This window comes from Xyrauchen texanus, chromosome 21 (genome assembly GCF_025860055.1).
Source record: "Xyrauchen texanus isolate HMW12.3.18 chromosome 21, RBS_HiC_50CHRs, whole genome shotgun sequence".
In the NCBI taxonomy this organism is placed as follows: Eukaryota; Metazoa; Chordata; class Actinopteri; order Cypriniformes; family Catostomidae; genus Xyrauchen; species Xyrauchen texanus.
This window is the reverse complement of record NC_068296.1, coordinates 32,763,466-32,786,389: the sequence shown is the minus strand read 5'-3', so window position 1 is coordinate 32,786,389 and position 22,924 is coordinate 32,763,466. Positions and strand designations below refer to the sequence as shown.

The 22,924-nt window shown below is 38.4% G+C and overlaps 1 protein-coding gene across 1 annotated transcript; it reads right to left on the bottom strand.

Moving 5' to 3' along the window:
* Nucleotides 1-8,770: 8,770 nt before the first annotated feature.
* LOC127661780 (trehalase-like) lies at nucleotides 8,771-22,742 on the bottom strand. The gene is given in 15 exon segments (XM_052152669.1): nucleotides 8,771-9,143; nucleotides 9,993-10,046; nucleotides 10,890-11,002; nucleotides 11,987-12,098; nucleotides 12,632-12,849; nucleotides 13,164-13,364; nucleotides 16,757-16,806; nucleotides 18,425-18,547; nucleotides 19,098-19,214; nucleotides 19,330-19,422; nucleotides 19,794-19,894; nucleotides 20,002-20,089; nucleotides 21,605-21,752; nucleotides 21,860-21,960; nucleotides 22,407-22,742. Coding segments are annotated over 15 exon segments (1,737 nt in total). The 5' UTR covers nucleotides 22,487-22,742; the 3' UTR covers nucleotides 8,771-9,005.
* Between the last annotated feature and the right edge of the window lie 182 nt (nucleotides 22,743-22,924).

Below are 22,924 nucleotides of genomic sequence, written 5' to 3'. Positions count from 1 at the left end.
CATCTGTTTGCATTTTGCCTTGCGATTTAACTAGAAAGGAGCGTGAGCCACAGTGCAAGTCTAGCATGCTTCTGGATGCACATTGCCCCCCGCTGTCACTCAATGGCACTAATAACAGCCACAACGAGCAGTTGAGCACTCATCATAACATTAAAAATAACGATCTTCAGAGCTGGAATGCCACCTATTATAACGTGTGATTTTTTTCCCCCATACCAAGGGAGCGCAAGTCACGCCCGTATTGAAAACTACCGGCAGGCTTATCTTACCGTTGGTCGGCATCGGATCCATTCTCGATCTCTCTGGAGTCTGAACCATTCACAGGTCAATGTGTGATTGAGATGACCTATGAAAACGTTCCTGAGGGTTTTGTCATGACTGTGGGACGTGGTTTGGGAAAAAACATAATGTGTGTTATAATAGGTGGCAATCCAGCTCTGAAGTTTGTTATTTTTAATGTTATGAGAAGTGCTCGACTGCTCGCTATGGCTGTTATCAGTGGCGTTGAGTGACAGTGGGCGGCGATGTTCTCTCATGCATCCAAACTCATGCTCTTTTCAGTTAAATCGCTTATAACACACATTAACAAAATGGAAAATCCTGCTCAAGAACTGGAGATGTTTCTTCTGCTTTAGAGACTTAGCTGATGGGTGGGGACAAAATTGACAAAGCCAAAAAGTGGTGGGGACATATCCCACCCATAAATTATTCCTCTGTAGGACATTCTTCAAAAACAAAACGAAGAAATAAAGTTGTATGGGTTGGGAACGACATAAGAGTGAGTCATTGATGACAGAATGTTAATTTTTGGGTGCACTCAACACAGTGTCCACTACTTTATGCCATTGCATGTTTTAAAACAGGCACAATCCCACAGTGATGCAGACCACCAACCAAGCAGACAGCTCTGGTGAAGATGTTTCTTAGTAATCAAACTATTTGTGCGATTTCAATGCATAGGGTATAAATAGGTAATGAGATAAATAAAAACCCTTCAGGCATTGTTCAGTTCCTGCAGCGCAATATCAATGAGCAATCCCTGCAGAACCATAATCACTTCATCTCAACTCCCTCTGGGAAATGCTTTTGTTGATAAAAATCTGACAGCCCACTCATTCTTCAGATTTGTCTAGTCTGACCTTCACACACACTAGCTGACGGAGGAAAAGTAACCATAAAGCTGAGATATTACAAATAAAAGCAAATGTCAACACACACATCCTCTCTCACTCCTACACGTGCATACAGTGCATGACCACTATATGGCCAAGAGTATGTGGACACCTGAACACCACAACCATGTGTGCTTGTTGAGCATTTCATTTCAAAAACATTTGGTACTAATAGGGAGTTGGTCCTGCCTAGTAGCTTCAACTCTTCTCGGATGGCTTTCCACTAGATTTTGGAAGACGGCTGTGGAGATTTTAAATGTGTGAACATTCAAAAACACTCAGATGCCATCAGTACATCTGATCACTCACAAACATGCATACACATACAATTTCTGAGTTGATCAGAATATGTTTAATGACTGTATTCCTTGTTCACAGTGTGAGAAATGTTATGATCAGCAATAAGCCCTCTAATTGGATTAGAGCAAATTAGCATTTGAATAGTCAGCTCAGTTATAGTCATGACCATAATCTTCTGATCTGGGCAATGCAGAGACATTTATCACTACCAAAGACAATGAACATGGAAAATCATAACATGGTGTCTACAATTTTCCTCTGGATAATCAGATTACATCTGGGTGAATCTCTTGTAAATGTGTCAAGGTAACATTTCACATCAAAAGAAAAAAAAAGCAATAGTAGATGATAAAAAAAACTTTTTATCATCCCCACAGTCAAGCATGAAGGTAGGTCAGTCCTGTTATGGGGGTGATCCCTTCAGTGTGTAAATTGAAGCTTGGTAATCACTGGACTTTCCAGCAAGACAATAACACCAAGGATATATCCAAGTTGCCCAAAATCTGGTTCAGGGATGGGTCGTGGAATGTCCCTGATTGGCCCTTTCAGTCATTAAAATCCCATTGAAAATCTTTGTTTGGATTTCAGTGAAGCAGTGGCAGCACAGAAACCAAAGAATGTCAATGAGCTGGAAGCTTTTGCTCATGAGAAATGTGTAAAGATTCCAATAGAGAGGTGACCGAAGCCTGAGAGCACACTTGAAACATTTATTTGATGTTATTAAGGGTAAAGGATGCTCCAAAATGACTTTGGGGTTGAATATTTTTGACATGACATTTGTGGAGGGAATTAGTTATTTTTCATTTAAAAATGTGGGTAAACTGAACTCTTTGTTCTCAAAATCACTCAAATGTGTATTAATAGCGTATTTTGTTTACTGAGGATTTAGTTGATATATACATACACACACATACACACACACACACACACATACACAGTATACAGTTGAAGACAGAAGTTCACATTTACTTATGTTTAATTCATTAAAACTCATTTTTTAACCACTCCACAGATTTCATGTTAGCAAACTATAGTTTTGGCAAGTCATTTGACATCTACAGTAATTTTTACAACAATTGTTAACAGACAGATTGTTTAACTTTAAATTGACTGTCACAATTCCAGTGGGACAGAAATGTGCATACACTGTGCCTTTAAGCAGATTGGAAAATTCCAGAAAATTATGTTAGGGAACTAGCCAATTAACTTCTGATTGGAGGTGTATATATGGATGTAAGGCATACCTTCAAACTTAGTGCCTCTTTGCTTGACATCATGGGAAAATCTAAAGAAATCAGCCAAGACCTCAGAAAATTTTTTTTGGACTTCAACAAGTCTGGTTCATACTTGGAAGCAATTTCCAAATTTGCAAACAATAGTCTGCAAGTATAAAAACCATGGGACAACACAGCCATGTCATTGAGCATTCTGTCTCCTAGAGATGAATGTAGTTTGGTGCGAAAAGGGCAATTCAATCCCAGAACAACAGCAAAGTACCTTGTCTACCTGTTTCCTCCAGCATCTTCACAAGTATCTATATCCACAGTAAATGACACACAGCAAGGAAGAAGCTACTGCTCCAAAACTGCCATAAAAAAGCCAGACTACAGTTTGCAAGTGCGCATGGGTAAATAAATCGGTCTGATGAAACATAAATTGAACCATAATGGCCATAATGACCATCATTATGTTTGGAGAAAAAACAGTGAGGCTTGAAAGCCGAAGAACACCATCTCAAGCATGAAGCACAGGGGTGGCAGCATAATGCCATAACTCCAAGCTTTTTTGCAGGAGGGACTGGTGCACTTCACAATAGATGGCATCAAGGAAGGAAGGAAAATTATGTGGATAAATTGAAGCAACAAATTGAAGCAACATCTCAAGACATCTCAAGCCAGGAAGTTAATGCTCGATCACAAATGGGTCTTCCAAATGGACAATGACCCCAAGTATACCATAAATTGTGGCAAAATGGCTTAAGGACAACAAAGCCAAGGTATTGATGTGGCCATCACAAAGCCCTGACCTCAATCTGATTTTTTGGGCAGAACAGAAAAAGTGTGTGTGAGCAAGGAGACCTACAAACTTGACTCAGTTTCACCAGTTCTGTCTGGAGGAATGGGCCAAAATTCCAGCAACTTATTGTGAGAAGCTTGTGGAACGCTACCCAAAATGTTTGACCCCAGTTAAACAATTTAAAGGCAATGCTACCAAATACTAACAAAGTTTATGTAAACTTCTGACCCACTGGGTATGTGATGAAAGAAATAAAAGCTGAAATAAATAATTCTCTCTACTATTATTCTGACATTTCACATAAAATATAGTAGTAATCCTAACTGACCTAAGACAGGGAATGTTTTCTACTATTAAATGTCAGGAATTGTGAAAAACTGAGTTTAAATGTATTTGGCTAAGGTGTATGTAAACTTCTGACTTCAACTAATATATACAGTATACAGTTGTGGCAGGGCGGAGGGTGGGGCAGGGTCGTGATCATACACACCCGGTCCCTTATCAGGCTATTCGAGCCTTGGAGAGGGATAAAGGCCGACTGCGGAGGGATCCGCCCAGAGAGGTGTGGCTGTCGTGCGTTAGAGGGTGGAGGAGTGGCCGAGGAACAAGCTACGGCGTATCAGAGAACTGGCGAGTAAGTGTTTTTTTTTTTAATCTCTCTCTCCTCTCTCTCTCTCACTGCCGCTCCGCGTTGGCCTATTCCCTCTCGTTTAAATTTTACTGTGTTTTTTGGGGGAGGGTACTACACTGTTACAGGAAGTACCCCCCCATTTAATTGTTTCTGTTTCCCTCCCCTTGTCCCCTCACTCGTCCAGGTAGACTGGGATGACCTGCTGGCAGACGGGGCAAAAAGGCACGCTCCTCCCCAGGGAAAGGGGGGGGGGTGTACGTCATGCCGGGGGCTCCCCTGCCTGAGAGAACAAGGGAGGAATGTGGCAGGGCGGAGGGCGGGGCCGGGTCGTGATCATACACACCCGATCCCTTATCAGGCTAATCAAGCCCCCGAGAGGGATAAAGGCCGACTGTGGAGGATTGTGCGGGAGAGAGAGATAGTTTACGGACATGTCCGTCATGTGTGTGTTTATTGTCTTTTGTTTGAGTTTGAAATTAAACTATTATTTATAACATCAAGCCGGTTCTCACCTCCTCCTTTCCATTGACCGTATTACAACAGTATATTAGGGATGGTAAGATTCACCGATTCGCATCGGTGCATCAGCATAATAGTTAATGATGTGATGCATCGATTTAAAAAAGCGTGCATTGGATACAAGTTGGCATTTGTATCGCGATGCATCGTTTCTAACATATCTGCACTGGTAAAAAACTACTTATTTATATATAATTATTAGTAGATGTGATATACTATTATTATTTGGAAAGTGACCAATAATTTGTGACCAATATTTTATATATATATATATATATATAGATTTCTCATCTCTAAACTGTTTCTCCAGCACGTTCTCTCATCACAACTGCTGCTACGTGAACATGACGTATCACAACACTACAGAGACCGAGGCGTGTCCTGAGAGTCACATAGAACAGGGGTGCCCAATATGTCGATCGTGATCTACCAGTCGATCGCAAAGGCAATGCTGGTAGATTGCAATACAAATAAATATAATGTCTTTCTTTCTTTTAGTTTCTGTCTGACTTGAACTTGACAAGTAAATTTTGACCAGGTGAGATTTTTGTTTATTCAGTTGCCATGACAACTAGGTTTGCATCTTCCAAGGGCTTCTGAGAACAGAGCGAGAAATTGCGAAGCTAGCAGTGTTTGAGACTAACTACCAGCAGCTACAGCCCAGATTATGCAAAACTGTCTGATTCCATTCAGTGCAAGTCATCAGAATAAGGTAAATGCCCTGTCTATTGTAATCTATTGTGCTGTAGGTGTTTTGGTTTAGTGATAAAACTGAATAATATCAACATTGAACATTATTATATATTTTTGTATTAATTAGAAGATGAATTCCATGTAGGGATACATGCAGTAGTCCCAACAAGCTTTTTTTTTTTTTTTTAAATGAAACTGTGTTTTTTTAGTTGGTAGATCCTATTGAGTTGGTCATTTAAAAGTAGATCATCATGCAAAAAGTGTGGGCACCCCTGACGTAGAATATAGATTAACATGGCAGAGGCAGACCTGCATCTTCCACCAAATAATTACAAATCCAATGTTTGGAAACACTTTGGGTTTTATAAGAAAGATGGAGATTTTGATAAAACCTTGCAGTTTGTAAAATATGTCATGCCGCTATTAAATATATAGGCAGTACGACTAATTTAACAACACACTTGAAGCACCGACACGAAAGCACATTCGTCTGCTGGCAAGTTACAGATCATTTCTTCTTTGTTTATCCCTAAGAAGCCTTAAATTGTTTCAATGTTAAATGTGTGAACTGTTAAAAGTGTAACTGGAGACAGAGCAGGAAAAGAACGTTTTTGTTTTTTTTGGCACTACAAAGGCCTTATTGTGAAAGGTCCATGCGTTAGAAGTCAGAAGGGACTTATATATATATATATATATATATATATACAGGGGTGTAACGTAATGAATTACAAATACTCACGTTACTGTAATTAACTACTTTTTCCCAAGGATTTTACATTTTTTTGTAGATTAAAAATTGTATACTTAAACTATTTCTTGAATACATTTTAAGTGCTGTAACTGTACTTTTTCTGCGCTATTTTCCCACCGTCTGTGTTCACTACTTCCCTGTCCTGATTTTGTTGTTATCTATCAACATGATTGGCTAGGGAGAGTCTCATGACTCCCGTCAAATGTAAAAAACTTGAACGGCAGCTACAGATCTGGCGCCAACTGTGGAGAATGCCTCAAGCACAGTTCAACACCTGAACATCACTTTCACTCCTCATTTTCGCAGTGAAAAAGGCCAATTGCAAGTTTGTGTCGTGAGTTTAACTTGCTCAAGCCAGATATCAGCATTAATCCTGCCTCTAATTTGAGGAAACATATCGCTGTAAATTTCATATTTCTGGTAACTAGATTCTGTGTGTTTATAATGTAGCCTGTAAATTACTATTTTTTCACTGAGATTATTGTTCTGCTGTGAGAGATTAATGCAATGTTATCAATAGGACTGGGCAATAAAATTGTCTAGATGTTTATCTGAAAAATGAGAGATGTCCTGAATCAAACTTTTGAGTTGTTTTCTATAGAACAGAGGTATTCATTACATCAATCGCAATAGCAACAGCACCACTAGTTGGTTGATCTAGATCAAATAAAAAGATTGACTTTTTATTTCTTGACGTCTGTAGCTGCATGCTCTTCGAATGACAGGCAGCTAATGTTTGAGCAGTAATGCGATGATAACGTTATAATTCCGCCAATGCCCGTCTTGATGAGGATTTAATGTAAACACAGTTGTTTCTGTCTAAAGTGAATTTAAACAGTGGTACAAAAAGCGTATTTGCATCAAAATGTTGGACTTGAAGTGTGCACGTAACTGAATAGAGAACTGTCTATAAGTCATATAAAAGCTATTAATCAAACAACATTAACAAGGAAACAAGAAAACCACTCACTACTTTTGGTCGATGAGTAGCTTTAAAAGTATCAATGCAATAGAATAAAACAGTGATATTTTTTAATAATATTGTTAGTTTTTTTTAAATAATCTGACCCCTGATGTAGAGAGTGTGTTCATTTGTATAATAAATTACCAAGAAAGTAAAGATGATAAAATAATTTATAATTATGATTGGCCTTTATAAAGATCAACATTTGCAGAGCAATAATTCAGCAGAACATTCCACCAGTCACAAAATTCATACATAAGAAAGAGATCACAAATATTTCTGGACTTAAAAGATACAAGAACTACATCAATGTGGAACATTGTGTTTCAAAAGGAGGACAATGTGGCCCCCCATGTGCTACTTAAAGAAATAATTCACACAAAAATGAAAATTCTCTCAGCATTTACTCATCCTCATGCCATCTGTCTATGACTTTCTTTCTTCAGAACACAAATTCAGATTTATAGAAGAATATTTCAGCTTTGTAGGTCCATTCAATGTAAGTGAAGGGGTGCCAAAATGTTGACGCTCCAAAAACCACATAAAAGCAGCATAAAAGTAATAAACTCCAGTGGTTTAATTCATGACTTCAGAATTTATATGACAGGTGTGGGTGAGAAACAGATCCAAGACCATTTCTGCTAGAAATTCTTCTCTCTGCCCAGTAGGTGGCAATATTCATGAAGATTGTGAATCACCAAAAACACAAGAAGAACAATATGAAATTAAAATTGGAGATTCACTGAGCAGGCAGGAATACATGAATTAAACCACTGGAGGCACATGGATTAGGCTACTTTTATGCTTTTATATTGAGCTTCAATATTTTAGCACCTATTAACTTTCATTGTATGGACCAAAAGAGCTGAGATATTCTTCTAAAAATCTTAATTTGTGTTCTGCAGAAGAAAGTCATACACATCTGGTATGGCATTAGGGTGAGTAAATGATGAGAGAATAAAAATTTTTGGGTGAACTATTCCCTTGTAAGCATGATGTAGCCCCTGTTCCAAACAACTTTTCCCAAGCCTGCTCTACCTCCTCTATTGTGCAGGACATGACGTGCCAAGTGATCCTGCTTATTTAGCATTTGTTTGCATTTCTTGCATTGTTTGAACATGTTTATGCACAACAATAAAGCTCTGTCGGCATTAAGGGAAATTTAGACCCTACTCATAAACTGATTTTAATGTGATTGTTTCATACATTACGATTTAAAATGATGATCAGTGTATTGAAAATAACTTTTTTATCTTTTAATTTCTGTTAACATGTCTCCCTTTTATTTTCTGGAATCAGATTAATGTAGTGTTTATCATAGATAAGTGATGTATTTTAAAAGTTGTCATACAGTGTTCATTATAATGGGGCATAGGTTTTGCAACTCGGTACACAATACTCATGAGTACTTTTAAATGAGCTACTCTTTTACGCTTACTTGAGAAGTTTTTAGGACAGCTACTTTTACTCTACTCACACTACATTTTTTGGGAAGTAACTACTTCTACTCAAGGATGATTTTTCATAACTATTTCCACCCCTGTATGTATGTATGTATGTATGTGTATATATATATATATATATATATATATATGTGCTTAATTGTAATTAAAATAAGATTGCAAAATACTCTTTATGATACTATATATTGGCAATAAATTCTTTAAGCAATACACAATTTCTTATTCACCTCCTTTTAATTTTGGGGTGAAATCTGTCCCCAACATGTTCTTGACAGGTTTCAACAGATTCAAACACTTAGTTCTTATATTCTTAGTATTCCTAACCACCTTACTTACACCAACTAGTACAGAATGAAGTAATCATAAAAGACAAGGAGACAAAGAGAAGTAAGCAAGAAAGACACTGATTCAATCATTCCTGCTTTGACTGTCAAATTCTGATGTGGGTTTTTCTCGGGTTATCTCTGATTCAGCTTCCTGACACTGTTGCTCAGGATCAGAGCAGAGTTTTCAAGATGGTATAGACGAGTCCAATCAGAACACTAGCGTTCAGGACACACCCTCCAGAGCTCAGCCTATCACCGTACTGGTTCAGCAGCTGCAGAGCGACACCATTGGTCCATCCAAATCCCAACTATGACCAGAATTGAGGAACAAGAATCAGTCACCCTATTGGTGCTTTTTTTTGGACTGGATTTGTACATTTTCTGAAGAAACACTAACGAAACACAAACTGAAGAAAATGTGAGTGGTGCTTGCTTTTGCAGAACTTATCACCACAGTGCTAACCTGTCATTTACAAACTAGCCATTACATTGTTAGGTGATCCAAGTGAGCCCTGTGGTCCAAGGTGATTGCTAGGTGGTTATTGGCCAAAACCAAAAATCCCATCCTTAAGATTTTATTGTGTGCATTTATTATTTTTTCCTTGCTAAATGCAAATTCAGTTATTACGCACCTGTAACATATTTACAGGTAATTGCACTTATACCATCACTGACACAGATTATACATTATATCCATGTATAAGTATACTATGGATATATGTTTGAGACTTTTCACTGCAAAACAACACAGAAAAAGGTTGCATGGTATTGCAATATTTGATAAAAGCTGCAGGAAATTTGGTAATTTTGGTCATCAATAATCAAGATAAAGTACAGCAATATCCTGGTGGGACTGCTTAACAAACACTACTAACAACATGTTAAAAGCACATGCTATTGAAGTTCACTTCTGATTTAAATATTTTTAATGATACAAATTTACTCTGATCTTGGAATTTCAATATCTGGGCTCCAATAATTTTTCCTCTTCCTTCTTTATATTGGTGAAGGAAATGAGATTCTACATTTCAAGAATGGTTCTGCTGCATTGAAAAAATCTAATTTAACCCTAATTCCTCCAGAGATTAAAATGTCTCTCTAAAATGGTGCTCTAGAGTAGAAATTTGAATATGATAATATAAACAGACAATTAATACCTGAACTTCATACTCGCCACCTCCTCCAGGCTTTCCATCACCGTTGACATCATACTGTAACAAGAACACGGTGTGAAGAGAATGGGTGAGCAAAAGAGAGAAAGAAAGAGTTAGGTAATGCTAAGTTAGAACATGGTTAAAGCAGGATTCCTAAACACATTCATTGTTCTGAAAAACGTAAAATCATGACATATGTGGCTACTCACACCAAAGTTTGGCTAGTTAGCATGGTTAAGTTCGACTGCTGGTAGATGCAGTAACAACACGATTTTATGTGCAGAAAGCATCTTTTTTTTAAATTGACAGCCATTCAAAGTAGCCAGGTATTCAGATTAAACTTTTTTTCCCCCAAGCAACATATAAATAGGGGCAGTGGTGGCTCAGTGGTTGAGGGGTTCAAGCCCCAGCACCACCAAGATGCCACTGTTGGGCCCCTGAGCAAGGCCCTTAACACTATCTGCTCCAGGGGCGCCGTATCATGGCTGACCCTGCACTCTGACCCCAGCTGGGATATGTGAAAACTAATAAATTTCACTGTATATATGCAAAAAAAAACTGTGTGTATAATGTGTGACCAAAATAAAGGATTCTAAAAATTCTAAATCACAAATATTTTATAACATTATAATAGTATAATGTATGGTTTCCAGTGATACATTTTTAGAAGGCTTCTAAAACTGTGAAATGGATTCTTATTTTTCCCCGTCTGCTGCCTTTGAAATCACAGGATAGTCACTAGTGAAGGGCTTGGGACTCTGCACACAGTGTTTTCAGTCTTTAGGAAGACCACCTATGAATTGCTTAATTATTGCACATTAAGCTGAGATCAGAGAAAGTGTTTTCCATCGCATCAAACTAATGAAAGTATAAGAACTCAAAAAGTGATGTGCAGTTGACCTTCTCAAACATGGCCTCGTATATGGTGTACGCCCGCCAGTTGGTCTGAATCCACCGTTGGGCCAGATCGAAGGCGAGCTCTTTAGCGTGGGCTGAATCGAGCCCCGAGAGCCCTGAAGAGAAGAGATGATGGATGGGGTGAGTAGTGGGCGGGTCATTTAAATGGCAAATTCAACAACTACTGAGCATCATTAATCACATCTTAATAGCCTCTTCCCAAACTCACAGACAAGATGTGACAGCCGGTAAATTGAATTTTGACAGGAATAATGTGATTTAGTCCACACATTTAACAAACTGAAGTCTGTCCATTAGCATTGCTTCTAAGTTATAGTGGCTGATGTGTAAAATGTGTATTTGATGCTGTTGTATTTGATATCTGCCAGCTTGTACCTTTGGATACAGTTTGGAAGTTGTATTGTCAAAAGTAGGAAGATAACCAAACGGTTACTTTAAGGATATTTAAGGATCCAAGGATCATGCTGTGTTTCCATTTTTAAGTGGTGTTCTCTCTCAGTTATTTGGTTCTGGGATCTGACAGACAATATGCATTTAAAGTACTGCTGTCAGTCGATTAAAAACTTAAAACACTATTAATCACGTCATTTTTCAAAGTTAATTGCAGATTTTATAAATGCTTACATTCCACTCTATACAGTGCATTCAGAAAGTAACAAGAAATAACACATTTTGTTTTCCAGCAGAACATCTAGCACTCTCTTGCGCACCCTGGGGGTTCCTGGACCCCATTTGAAAACCACTGACCTAGGTGTCTTCAGCCAAAAACAAAAGTAATTTCAGAGTCAGATTAAGATATGACGTTTTTATGAAAAATTAAGATTGGAAAAATTGACATCATTGAACATTGGTGACATAATTTCATCCACTGATTGAGTATTGATTGGCCATTACATACTAGTATGGAGCCGGGTCGTTGTAAATTAGTTGTAATAGTAAGAGGAATTTGTGGCATAAGGCAAAATTTCTAAAAGAGGTGGAACAAGACTTTACAATTTGATAAAAGATTACGAAGAAAAACTTTCTTCCTTTTAAATAATGTTAACCAATGAATTGTTCATGGTTAGGAGACAATATACCCTGTATAATCATGTGTTGAAGAGGAGGCCAGGCATTGGGCATGTCCCACTGCTGCCCACTCTCACTCAGAGAGGTGGGAATCCCGTTAGGAGAGTCCAAACTTCCACTATCCTAAACAGAGAGTGAAAGAGACAGAGAGTCAGGAAATGTATTGAAAAAAGTAAAAAAATATTGTGCATAGAGTGCCATCTGCTGATGAGCAATGAGTTTTACTTCAGTTACACCATTGCTACCTCCCTCCGTTGGCAAAATCTCATGTTTCCTGTGAAACCTAAATATAAATGATACCTAGTTATCTAAGGATCTTTACAAATGAACTGGTGAAACTGTGAAGTGAACAGGAGTGTTGCTCAAGAGGGTTAAGAATCACAGTGTGTACTCACAGTGTGTAAGAATGGTGCTAATTTAGGCAGCATTATGTCACATGATGAGACATCTGGAGTCTATATGTACTAATACAGTGAGTTGCACATGGTGTGCACAGCCTAGGGGACATACCTTTGAAATCTGCTCTTTACACTACATTTGATATATAAATGTTACAAAGGTTAAATAAAAATAATTCCAAGGAGAAAACATTTTTTAAACGATTTATTTCTGACACTGATCAGCAGTAAAGATGTTTTTTGATGTGACAGACTCACCCTCAGATATTGTACAGCCTGATCAGCCATCCCAGGTCTAGATTAACAGTGTGCCCAAATAGGTGCCAGGTTAGATGGGTAGAAGGCTAAGTGTCGAGTCTTGGTTACTAGGCTGAAATCAAACCAGGCTCCTTTCTCTGTGTCCCACAGTAAACTTTCAACTGCCTTAATTCTAGCAGAAAGTGCCTGCTCATATTCCACTGCCTGCTGCTCATTACCTAACAGAAACAATCAGGTCAGACAATGTCCTAAAGCTGTTTTATACAGCATACAAACCACATTGACCAGATACCATGGACTTTCAACATTACCTACAGGGAGCAGAGCTTAGGAAATATCCTAAAGCACTTTTATATAATATGCAATCCAACAAGCACCGAAATACAGATGCAGTTCAGTGTGTCTGATAATGTTTGCTAACCGCTATGTCACAGTCATGACTGGACCTTTATATTTGGCTTTTTTCAAATGTTTTAATATAGATGCATTAAATATAACATTAGGGGTTTTGTGTGCATGTTTTTTCTTATACCCAGAATCCTGTTGAAGGACTCTAATAGCTGCTCATTGCGGCACATAATGGCATTGAGATCAACAGGCAGGATGGAGCTGGTCTGTGTGTCACGCAGGGTGCCATTGTTTAGACCCTTGCTGTCAATATACCAACGAGAAGAGAAATCCCAGCCTGATTCCGCTCCGGTTTTCAATTCTATCCACAGTTTCTCCTGAGCATCTACAACACACAAACATATTCATGCACATAAATGTCACACAGAGAAGCTGAAGAATATAATAAGTCAAAGTTTATCTAAAACTCATTTTGGGGCCATATTGCTACTGTAACGCTTACAATCCAAACCATTCATTATATAATGTGTAACACTTTACAATAAGATTTTATTTGTTAACAAGGTAGCTGCCAGTGGCAATTATCCGGGTCCAAGCACATGTAAAGAGAGCATGGCCAAATAGAGCGTGTCATATTTCACCTTAGTTCACCTTAGTATCACAGTTGTGTTTTCTTAAGTTATTAAGACATTTTAAAATAATAGTTTTAGAAATATGTCCCCTAGCATTGGAAATTGGTGAAATTTGGCACGTGCCTTAAGAATTTTGTGTTGTCCAAGTGTACTTAGCTTTGTTAAATTTGGATGTTGCATTCCAAAAATACAGGCCAATTTGTGATGGACCACACCCAAAAACATATTGCCTTATATCTTATACCAAATTTAATGTGAATCAGACAAGCAGCCTAGGATGAGTTCGAAAAAGTTCTATTTTTAATAAAACCAAAGTGCTTTAAAAAACAAATATTGCAGAATCCACATGACCAATTGATTTACGGGCATTGAAGTATTCAATTATGCTTTGAGTAAACACAGTACAACCTTATTAATCTTGATTAATGTTCCTTCACAGTCATCGATGAAACTGCATACATACTGTAACATGCAACATGATGTGTCTGTGTTTGGGGGGGGGGCAGATTGTGCAAGGGGTTGACTGTGGACAGAAGGGGTTCACTTCTGTTTCAAGTGTGGTTTTCCAAACTGTTACAGAGTCTACGGGAGGCTGTTGTCGACAACAGCCTTAATAAACAAACTGTTCATGAGATCAGCCTCACGTGTCTTCATTGAGACGCTACAATACATTTTAAATCATTAAAATGCCATTTTCAGAGGTCTCTTGTCTGGCAGCTGGTGAAATCAGAAGCGGCTGTGACCACACTAACTAAACTGGAAATCAAACATGGGTGTCGTTTGCAACTAGCTAAATGGAAATTGCTGTGTGGTATCTCTCTGCATTTGTGTAAAGTTAAACTTTTCTCAACTTTGTAGCTTCTCTTGGCACGCCACATTCTGTCACCAATGGCTGCTAGCGAACCAGAAGTCACTATGACCATACTCACTAAAACAGGGATCGAACATGGCCGTCACATATAACTAGCCAATTGGTAGATGCTGCGCGATATCGCTCTGCATTTGCCAAAGTTAAACTTTTCTCAACGTTGTCACTTCTCTTTAAACACCCACATTCTGTCGTCAGTGGTTACTGTCATTCATTGTCACAGGAAGTCGCCAGCTCTCATTGAAAATGAATGGTCTCCTTTTGCTTTGTGCATGTGAGTTGCTGATCATGTGAATGGGGCTTAAGACGTCTATATGGAAATTACCTCTATTATGATTGGCTAAACCATTTTGTTAGTAAAAATAAATAAAGCACTCACCAAGCTGCTTTATAAGTTACCATATAAACGTGGATGGTTATACAGGTCCTTCTCAAAAAATTAGCATATTGTGATAAAGGTCATTAATTTCCATAATGTAATGATAAAAATTTAACTTTCATATATTTTAGATTCATTGCACACCAACTGAAATATTTCAGGTCTTTTATTGTTTTAATACTGATGATTTTGGCATACAGCTCATGAAAACCCAAAATTCCCATCTCAAAAAATTAGCATATTTCATCCGACCAATAAAAGAAGTGTTTTTAATACCAAAAAAAAAGTCAACCTTCAAATAATTATGTTCAGTTATGCACTCAATACTTGGTCGGGAATCCTTTTGCAGAAATGACTGCTTCAATGCGGCGTGGCATGGAGGCAATCAGCCTGTGGCACTGCTGAGGTGTTATGGAGGCCCAGGATGCTTCGATAGCGGCCTTAAGCTCATCCAGAGTGTTGGGTCTTGCGTCTCTCAACTTTCTCTTCACAATATCCCACAGATTCTCTATGGGGTTCAGGTCAGGAGAGTTGGCAGGCCAATTGAGCACAGTAATACCATGGTAAGTAAACCATTTACCAGTGGTTTTGGCACTGTGAGCAGGTGCCAGGTCGTGCTGAAAAATGAAATCTTCATCTCCATAAAGCTTTTCAGCAGATGGAAGCATGAAGTGCTCCAAAATCTCCTGATAGCTAGCTGCATTGACCCTGCCCTTGATAAAACACAGTGGACCAACACCAGCAGCTGACATGGCACCCCAGACCATCACTGACTGTGGGTACTTGACACTGGACTTCAGGCATTTTGGCATTTCCTTCTCCCCAGTCTTCCTCCAGACTCTGGCACCTTGATTTCGAATGACATGCAAAATTTGCTTTCATCCGAAAAAAGTACTTTGGACCACTGAGCAACAGTCCAGTGCTGCTTCTCTGTAGCCCAGGTCAGGCGCTTCTGCCGCTGTTTCTGGTTCAAAAGTGGCTTGACCTGGGGAACGCGGGGATGTTTCTACTCCAGACTCAGTCCACTGCTTCCGCAGGTCCCCCAAGGTCTGGAATCGGTCCTTCTCCACAATCTTCCTCAGGGTCCGGTCACCTCTTCTCGTTGTGCAGCATTTTTTGCCACACTTTTGCCTTCCCACAGACTTCCCACTGAGGTGCCTTGATACAGCACTCTGGGAACAGCCTATTTATACAGAAATTTCTTTCTGTGTCTTACCCTCTTGCTTGAGGGTGTCAGTGATGGCCTTCTGGACAGCAGTCAGGTCGGCAGTCTTACCCATGATTGCGGTTTTGAGTAATGAAACAGGCTGGGAGTTTTTAAAAGCCTCAGGAATCTTTTGCAGGTGTTTAGAGTTAATTAGTTGATTCAGATGATTAGGTTAATAGCTTGTTTAGAGACCCTTTTCATGATATGCTAATTTTTTGAGATAGGAATTTTGGGTTTTCATGAGCTGTGTGCCAAAATCATCAGTATTAAAACAATAAAAGACCTGAAATATTTCAGTTGGTGTTCAATGAATCTAAAATATATGAAAGTTTAATTTTTATCATTACATTATGGAAAATAATGACCTTTATCACAATATGCTAATTTTTTGAGAAGGACCTGTATGTTAATGTACCCAAGTTTGTAAATTATATGGTTTCCACAAATGGTCTGGGTTGACCAGGAAGTTACTTTAGCTGTGAGTTATGAATGTTAAAGTACATCTACCTACTACTACATTGAACTTTTGAAAATACTGTTTTCCATGATTTGATTCTTTTAGTGTTCATGTTAGGATCTGGTTTTTGGTGAGTCATCATTTGCTGGTTCGAACTGTATGAATATGGTGTTTCTTAAATTAAATACAAAGACTGCTCAGTTTTGGTATCTACAAAAGCACTTGAATTTATACCTGTCGACAAGTCTTTAGCCAGCTCTACATCATCACTGTAGGACTCAGGTCTGTGGATAAACACAGGTTACTGTCCTCACCAAATCACACTTTAAACACAATTCTGGCTCAAATTTCATCCTAAAATCAAAAGGAAACAAATTGGAGAAAGAAAGTGAAGCCTTGTTTTAGGACCTTTAAGATTTTTGCATTGCAACATTATTATCCTAAAAGTGTAGAACATTTCCCCCCAATTCTCATTACTGTGATGTAAAAAATATCATTCTTGGCACCATAATGCAATAAAAATGATAAACTATTCATAAAGTTAAGTATTTATGCATTTTGCATGCCTTCTATTTTATATTGCTTTTAATAAACAAATATTGTGTCCAGATAGTATTAAAGTTATTAGAATCTAGTGCTAATTTTTATTGAGAATAATGAAAATTACAAATGAACTCAAAAGTAAAAGTTCCAGATGCATTACATTAGCCTAATGATGAATACTTCAGTTGTACAGTAATGAAAATGTGCTTAAAGGAGTAGTTCACCCAAAGATGAAAATTCTGTCATTATTTACTCAACCTCATGCAATTTAAAGCTGTATGACTTTCTTGTGTGAACACAAAACGAGATGTCTGGCAGAATGTTAGCCTTAGTCACTATTCACATCCATTTTATGGATAAAAAGAGGATAACATTCTGCCTAACATCTAATTTTGTGTTTCCTGAAAGAAAGTCATGTGTGTTTGAAATGCAGGTTGATAACATGAAATAATTTATTTTTTAGGGGTGAACTATCCCTTTAAAGGTGTGCTCAGGTCTCCAGTCATATCAGTGAATGGTCATGATTTTATACATACGTTTCAGATTTAAAGTAAAACTATTGTAATGAGGAACAATTAGTATGACAAATTGCTTGCTATGTTCCTCATTTGTAAGTCGCTTTGGATAAAAGCATCTGCTAAATGACAATGTAAAATGTAAATGTGAGTATACCTTTAATTGCACTGCAAAAACATATCAATGGTCCTCAAACTAGGCTTCATTTCCTTTACGCAAAAAAATCCCATCTTTCTTTTGATTTTGGGGTGAAATATAATCTAGACATGTTCTGTAGGATTTGTGAGCTACACCTTTATACACTGATGAGCCAAAACTTTATGACCACCTGCCTAATATGCTGTTGCGTGCCTCCAAAACAGCACCGACCCACTGAGGCATGGACTCTATAAGTCCCCTGAAGGTGTCCTGTGATATCTGTCACCAAGAAATTAGCAACAGATCCTTCAACCCTGTAAATTGCAAGGTGGTGCCATGTGGATTGGATTTGTTGGTCCAGCACATCCCACAGATGCTCAATCTGATTGAGATCTGGGGAATTTGGAGGCCAAGTCAACACCTTGAACTCTTTGTCATGTTCCTCAAACCATTCCTGAACAATTTGAGCAGTGCGGCAGGGTGCATTATCCTGCTGAAAGAGGGCACTGCCATCAGAGAATACCATTGTGAATACCATTAAAGGGGTGTAACTGGTCTGCTACAATGTTTAGGTAGGTGACACGTGTCAAATTGACATCCATATGAATCGCTGGACCCAGGCCTTGTTTGGAGATGATCAACGTTATTCTCTTCACCTGTGAGTGGTCATAATGTTTTGGCTAATCTGTTAAAGAGAGGTTGTACCTGGGCCCGCCTGCCTGTACATTGTAATGATTCAGGATATGTGTCACTCCACTTAACTCCACAGCAAGAGAGCGATTCTGCATCCAAAAGCTGTACTCCTTTTCTAGTGCTGGCAAAACCTGCCTGAACACACATACATTCATACACACACAGACAGAGAGAAAACATGCAGCATAGAGTTGATGAGAGCAGAACAGCTCAACACATCAATATTCAAGAAACCTGCAGCAGAGCAATTTTGTTAAGAAGTTTATCTGAGCCCCTGGAGTCGCGAGTTCGAATCCAGGGCATGCTAAGTGACTCCAACCAGGTCTCCTAAGCAACAAAATTGGCCCGGTTGCTAGGGAGGGTAGAGTCACGTGGGGTAACCTCCTCGTAGTCGCTATAATGTGGTTCTCGCTCTCGGTGGGGCGCGTGGTGAGTTGTGCATGGATGCCGTGGAGAATAGTGTGAAGTCTCCCCACACGCTATGTTTCCACGGTAACACGCTCAACAAGCCACTTGATAAGATGCGCGGATTGACGTCTCAGATGCGGAGGCAACTGAGATTCGTCCTCTGCCACCCGGATTGAGGTGAGCCACTAAGCCAACACGAGGACGTAGAGTGCATTGGGAATTGGGCATGCCAAATTGGGGAGAAAAGGGGAGAAAATCAAAAAAAGAAGGCGTTTACCTGAGGAAGTCTTTGTCTCTGGTGACCTCATAGAAGCTTTCCACCATTAGGGGAAGGAACGGAGGCTGACTCCGCCGCGCATAATAAATTCGGCCTCCATTTGGGACAAAGCCGTACCTGAATGGAATTGAAGAGAAATAGAGTGTATCAGAAAGCAACATTTAGACTGCATATTCTCATTCATTGATAAGAGAAAGCCATACAAAAATGACTAATTTGGAAATGAACACACTTTTCCACCAGGTGCATGAAGTTTAGGATCATTCCTCGAGCTGTTTCAGTCATCTCAGACAAAAGGAGACCATTTATTACCCAATATGAGTCCCTGAAAAAAAAAACAGAATTACCTTGATTCTTACATATTCTAGTGTAAAATTCGCCCAGATGGTATTATGCAGTTTCTAATTGGTTGCTTACTGGCTAAAGTCAAAATTCTTTGAGTTTTCTCGTCCCTAGATAATGTGTTCCTTCTTCAGTGTAAGTCTATGGGACCTTTCGGCCGCTCTATCATCCATTAGGTGAAAAGTCAGATTGCTCAAAAAAGGAATGGCACACCTCACCAAAATAAACCGAACAATTCGAGGTATCGTTTGACAAATTACGTATGTGACACATTTTCAAATTTAGGGTGAGATGTTTGGTCGAATGCTGATAATATTGCGTTACGCACTGTATGTGTTTAAGAGAGCGACTAACCAGTAATAGAGTTCCCTGAAGCGTCCACCTGGCACAACAACGGGATGCGGGGTGTAAATCTGTGAGTACAGCTCAGGGTGGTCTCTGACATCATCACGGATCTGTCCAGTCACGAACATAATAATAACATAAATAGAAGTTAATTGCTCATTCATGAAGACATTAAACAAAACCAGAGATGTGTCCCAGATATGAAACAAAACATTACCTTTCGACCTAACGATTTCCACAAACCATGCAGTTCTTCAGCCCAGCTGCGATATTGTGGGTCAGAAATTCTGGACAAGATATTTGGGCTATGAAAAAGGCAACAACCGACAATCTGGTTTCAGTAATTTCAACTTTAAATGAAAGGGGGAAAAAATCTGTTATAATTTGTATACATTTTTTTTTTTCTTTTTAATTTTTTTCCTTGTGAAAGTAATGCATAAATCATGATCAAAGCCAGAATAAAGTACATATAAAGGATGCAAATAAAAGTGTTTTTGTTTTCTTTAAAATGTTGGACACACAGCATGTAGTAGCTAAGTGTAATAGTACAATAATGATACTGCTACCTTTCTAAGATTTTTTTTATCCTGTTGTTTTGTTCCAAATCATAGTAAAAAAATGTATTTTTGCCCCCTACAAAATAATGATTACTCAGTAAATATTGGTCAAATATTGGCATTTAATAGTTTGGCATTAATGATTAGTTATGTGTATCTTCCTTCAGAAAAAGACAAAAAAAAAAATCAGCTAGGGAAGTTTCTGAAATTTGGTTAAAGGTGCACTCTGTAATTCTTTCCTCAATAAAACAAGTTTAACTCCTAAAGACATGAATTGTAATTTTGAAAAATATGTATAAAATCATAACCACTCACATTAATATGAAGGCTCCAGTCATATCAGTAACATTATAAAAGCTGTTTTGTTCTACATGTAGAGAGGGTCCACGCATGGGGGCGGCCATGTTAGAATCACATGACCAGTCGAATACTACTCGCTTAATCTCAGTAACCGTCCTGTTATTTGACACTTTCACTCATTGATTAAAGTAATCATGTCTGACAGTGTATACTACATTTCTACAATGAGATCTGAAACTGAAAACTATTTATTTGAAATTATGCTGCATCCAAATCACTAGGTGTCAGTGTAAGTCCAAGATGACACAAAGACAACATTTACTGAGTGCACCTTTAATTTTGCAAGGAATAACTTTAAACGTATAACTTTCTTTCTTCCGGGGAATTCTAAAATAAGTAATTTTGCAGATTGTCCTGGCTGCTCTTTACCATGTAATGAAAATAAATGGGGACTGGGGCTTTCAAGGTCCAGAAATGACAAAAAAAGCACCATCAAAGTATCATAATAGTAATTTTCATCATTATTTCTCGTGTCTAATCATTTATGTCAAACATGATACAATAAATGGCATCAAACATGGCATAATGATGCACCATATTTGAATGTATGTAAAGATGTAAAAGATTTGACAGCTATGGCGGAAGGGAAGATTTTGAGTGAATAATGACTTAAATTTCAGAAGAGTTTGCAATATAGTGCACACATCTCATGGATTACTTTTGTGGAATTGTTACGGTGCTTGTTGGTCATTTTTAAAGCTTGACAACCCCAGTCCCTATTCACTTTCACTGTATGGAAAAGAGCAGCCAGGACATTCTGCTAAACCTCTCCTTTTTAGTTCCAAAGAAGAAAATCATTCAAATGAGTTTGGAACAACATTAGGGTGTTTTGGGGTGACTATTCCTTTAATATCCTGTGTATCAAGTCAACAATCCATTAACCCACAGAACATGTTGTCTTACTTAGAATGCCAGTCTGTAGGAGTCCACATCTCAAACTCCTTACCCGGCTCTTCAAAGTATATATTCAGGAACTTCATTAAATCTGACGAAGAGACGGTCCTGTTTGGGAACTCTGAGGTCAGATTAGCAAAAGCCTCCACAACGACGTCTACATGTAAGCATGGGAAATAGCAGATAACGCATGAAATCTGCAGACTGCAAGCCTAGAGCTTTTTAGAAGTGGACATCAGAACAAATCAAACATCTGAGCCTTACCAGGAGCTGCAGTCAGCTTCATATCTACAAAATACTTGTCATCATCAAACAGTTTAGCCATTTGCACTTGTCTCAGGACTTCTCCTGTGCAGTAGATCTGACTGGTGACAACAACAAACAAACAAACATGTCATCGCAACTTACAGACACGGTTGATAACAGATCAGTTTGTTTGTGCCCACATCTTACCTGGCACTCACAGGTCAAAGATCAATAACTTTCCTCTACTCTGCTTTCATAAAGGTTCAAAGCTCAGCTTTTCGGCATTCAACACTACACCTGCTTTATCATTGCTTCAAAGTTCAGCAATAATGAGAATACCATCTGGTGGCTGTTAGAGTCTTTTATAAAAACGGAGGACCATCTTCAAAGCTTGTTTTACATCATAAGCAAACTTCACAAGAAATACTAATAACTTCACATAATCCAAGCACCAAAACTTGTCAGAACCTGTTATGCAAGTTAGACAAACATTATATTTAATGTTTAAATGTTGCCTTCCTAATTTCAGTAAAAAGACCATAGTAAGTTTGAAATGGGAACTAACCTGTCACAAGGTGCTGGGAGCGTATTTCCATATGAGAAAAGCAGGATGGATAAAAAAATCTGCATTATTAGCCATTGCATTTTGTTGAATAAATGATGGTTAGTCAGTAAGCAACAGTGAGGTGCAGCCTATGTGAGCTCTGTTTATGTATTAATAAGTGGGTCAAAGGTCAGTTTATCACTAGTAGTAGTAAAACATATTAAGAAGACACTGACTGGCCCATATGAAGTTGTGAGTATGTAATGCATATTAGTATTACAAATGCACATCAAAGTTCACATAATGACAATGAAATCCCATGGGATTCACGTGGGATTTCATTGCTATCAAGTGAAATTTGATTTACACCAACTGCATTGAGGCAATATATTAAACTGGAAACACTGTCATCTAGTGGAACACATTGGTTGTGTCATGTGTCAGGAGAGGATAAGATGGAAATGTAACACTCTGGTAAAATTGACTTGCTCTTCTATGTTTTGGGTCCCAGATACCTAGTACTATACGTGCTAAAAAAC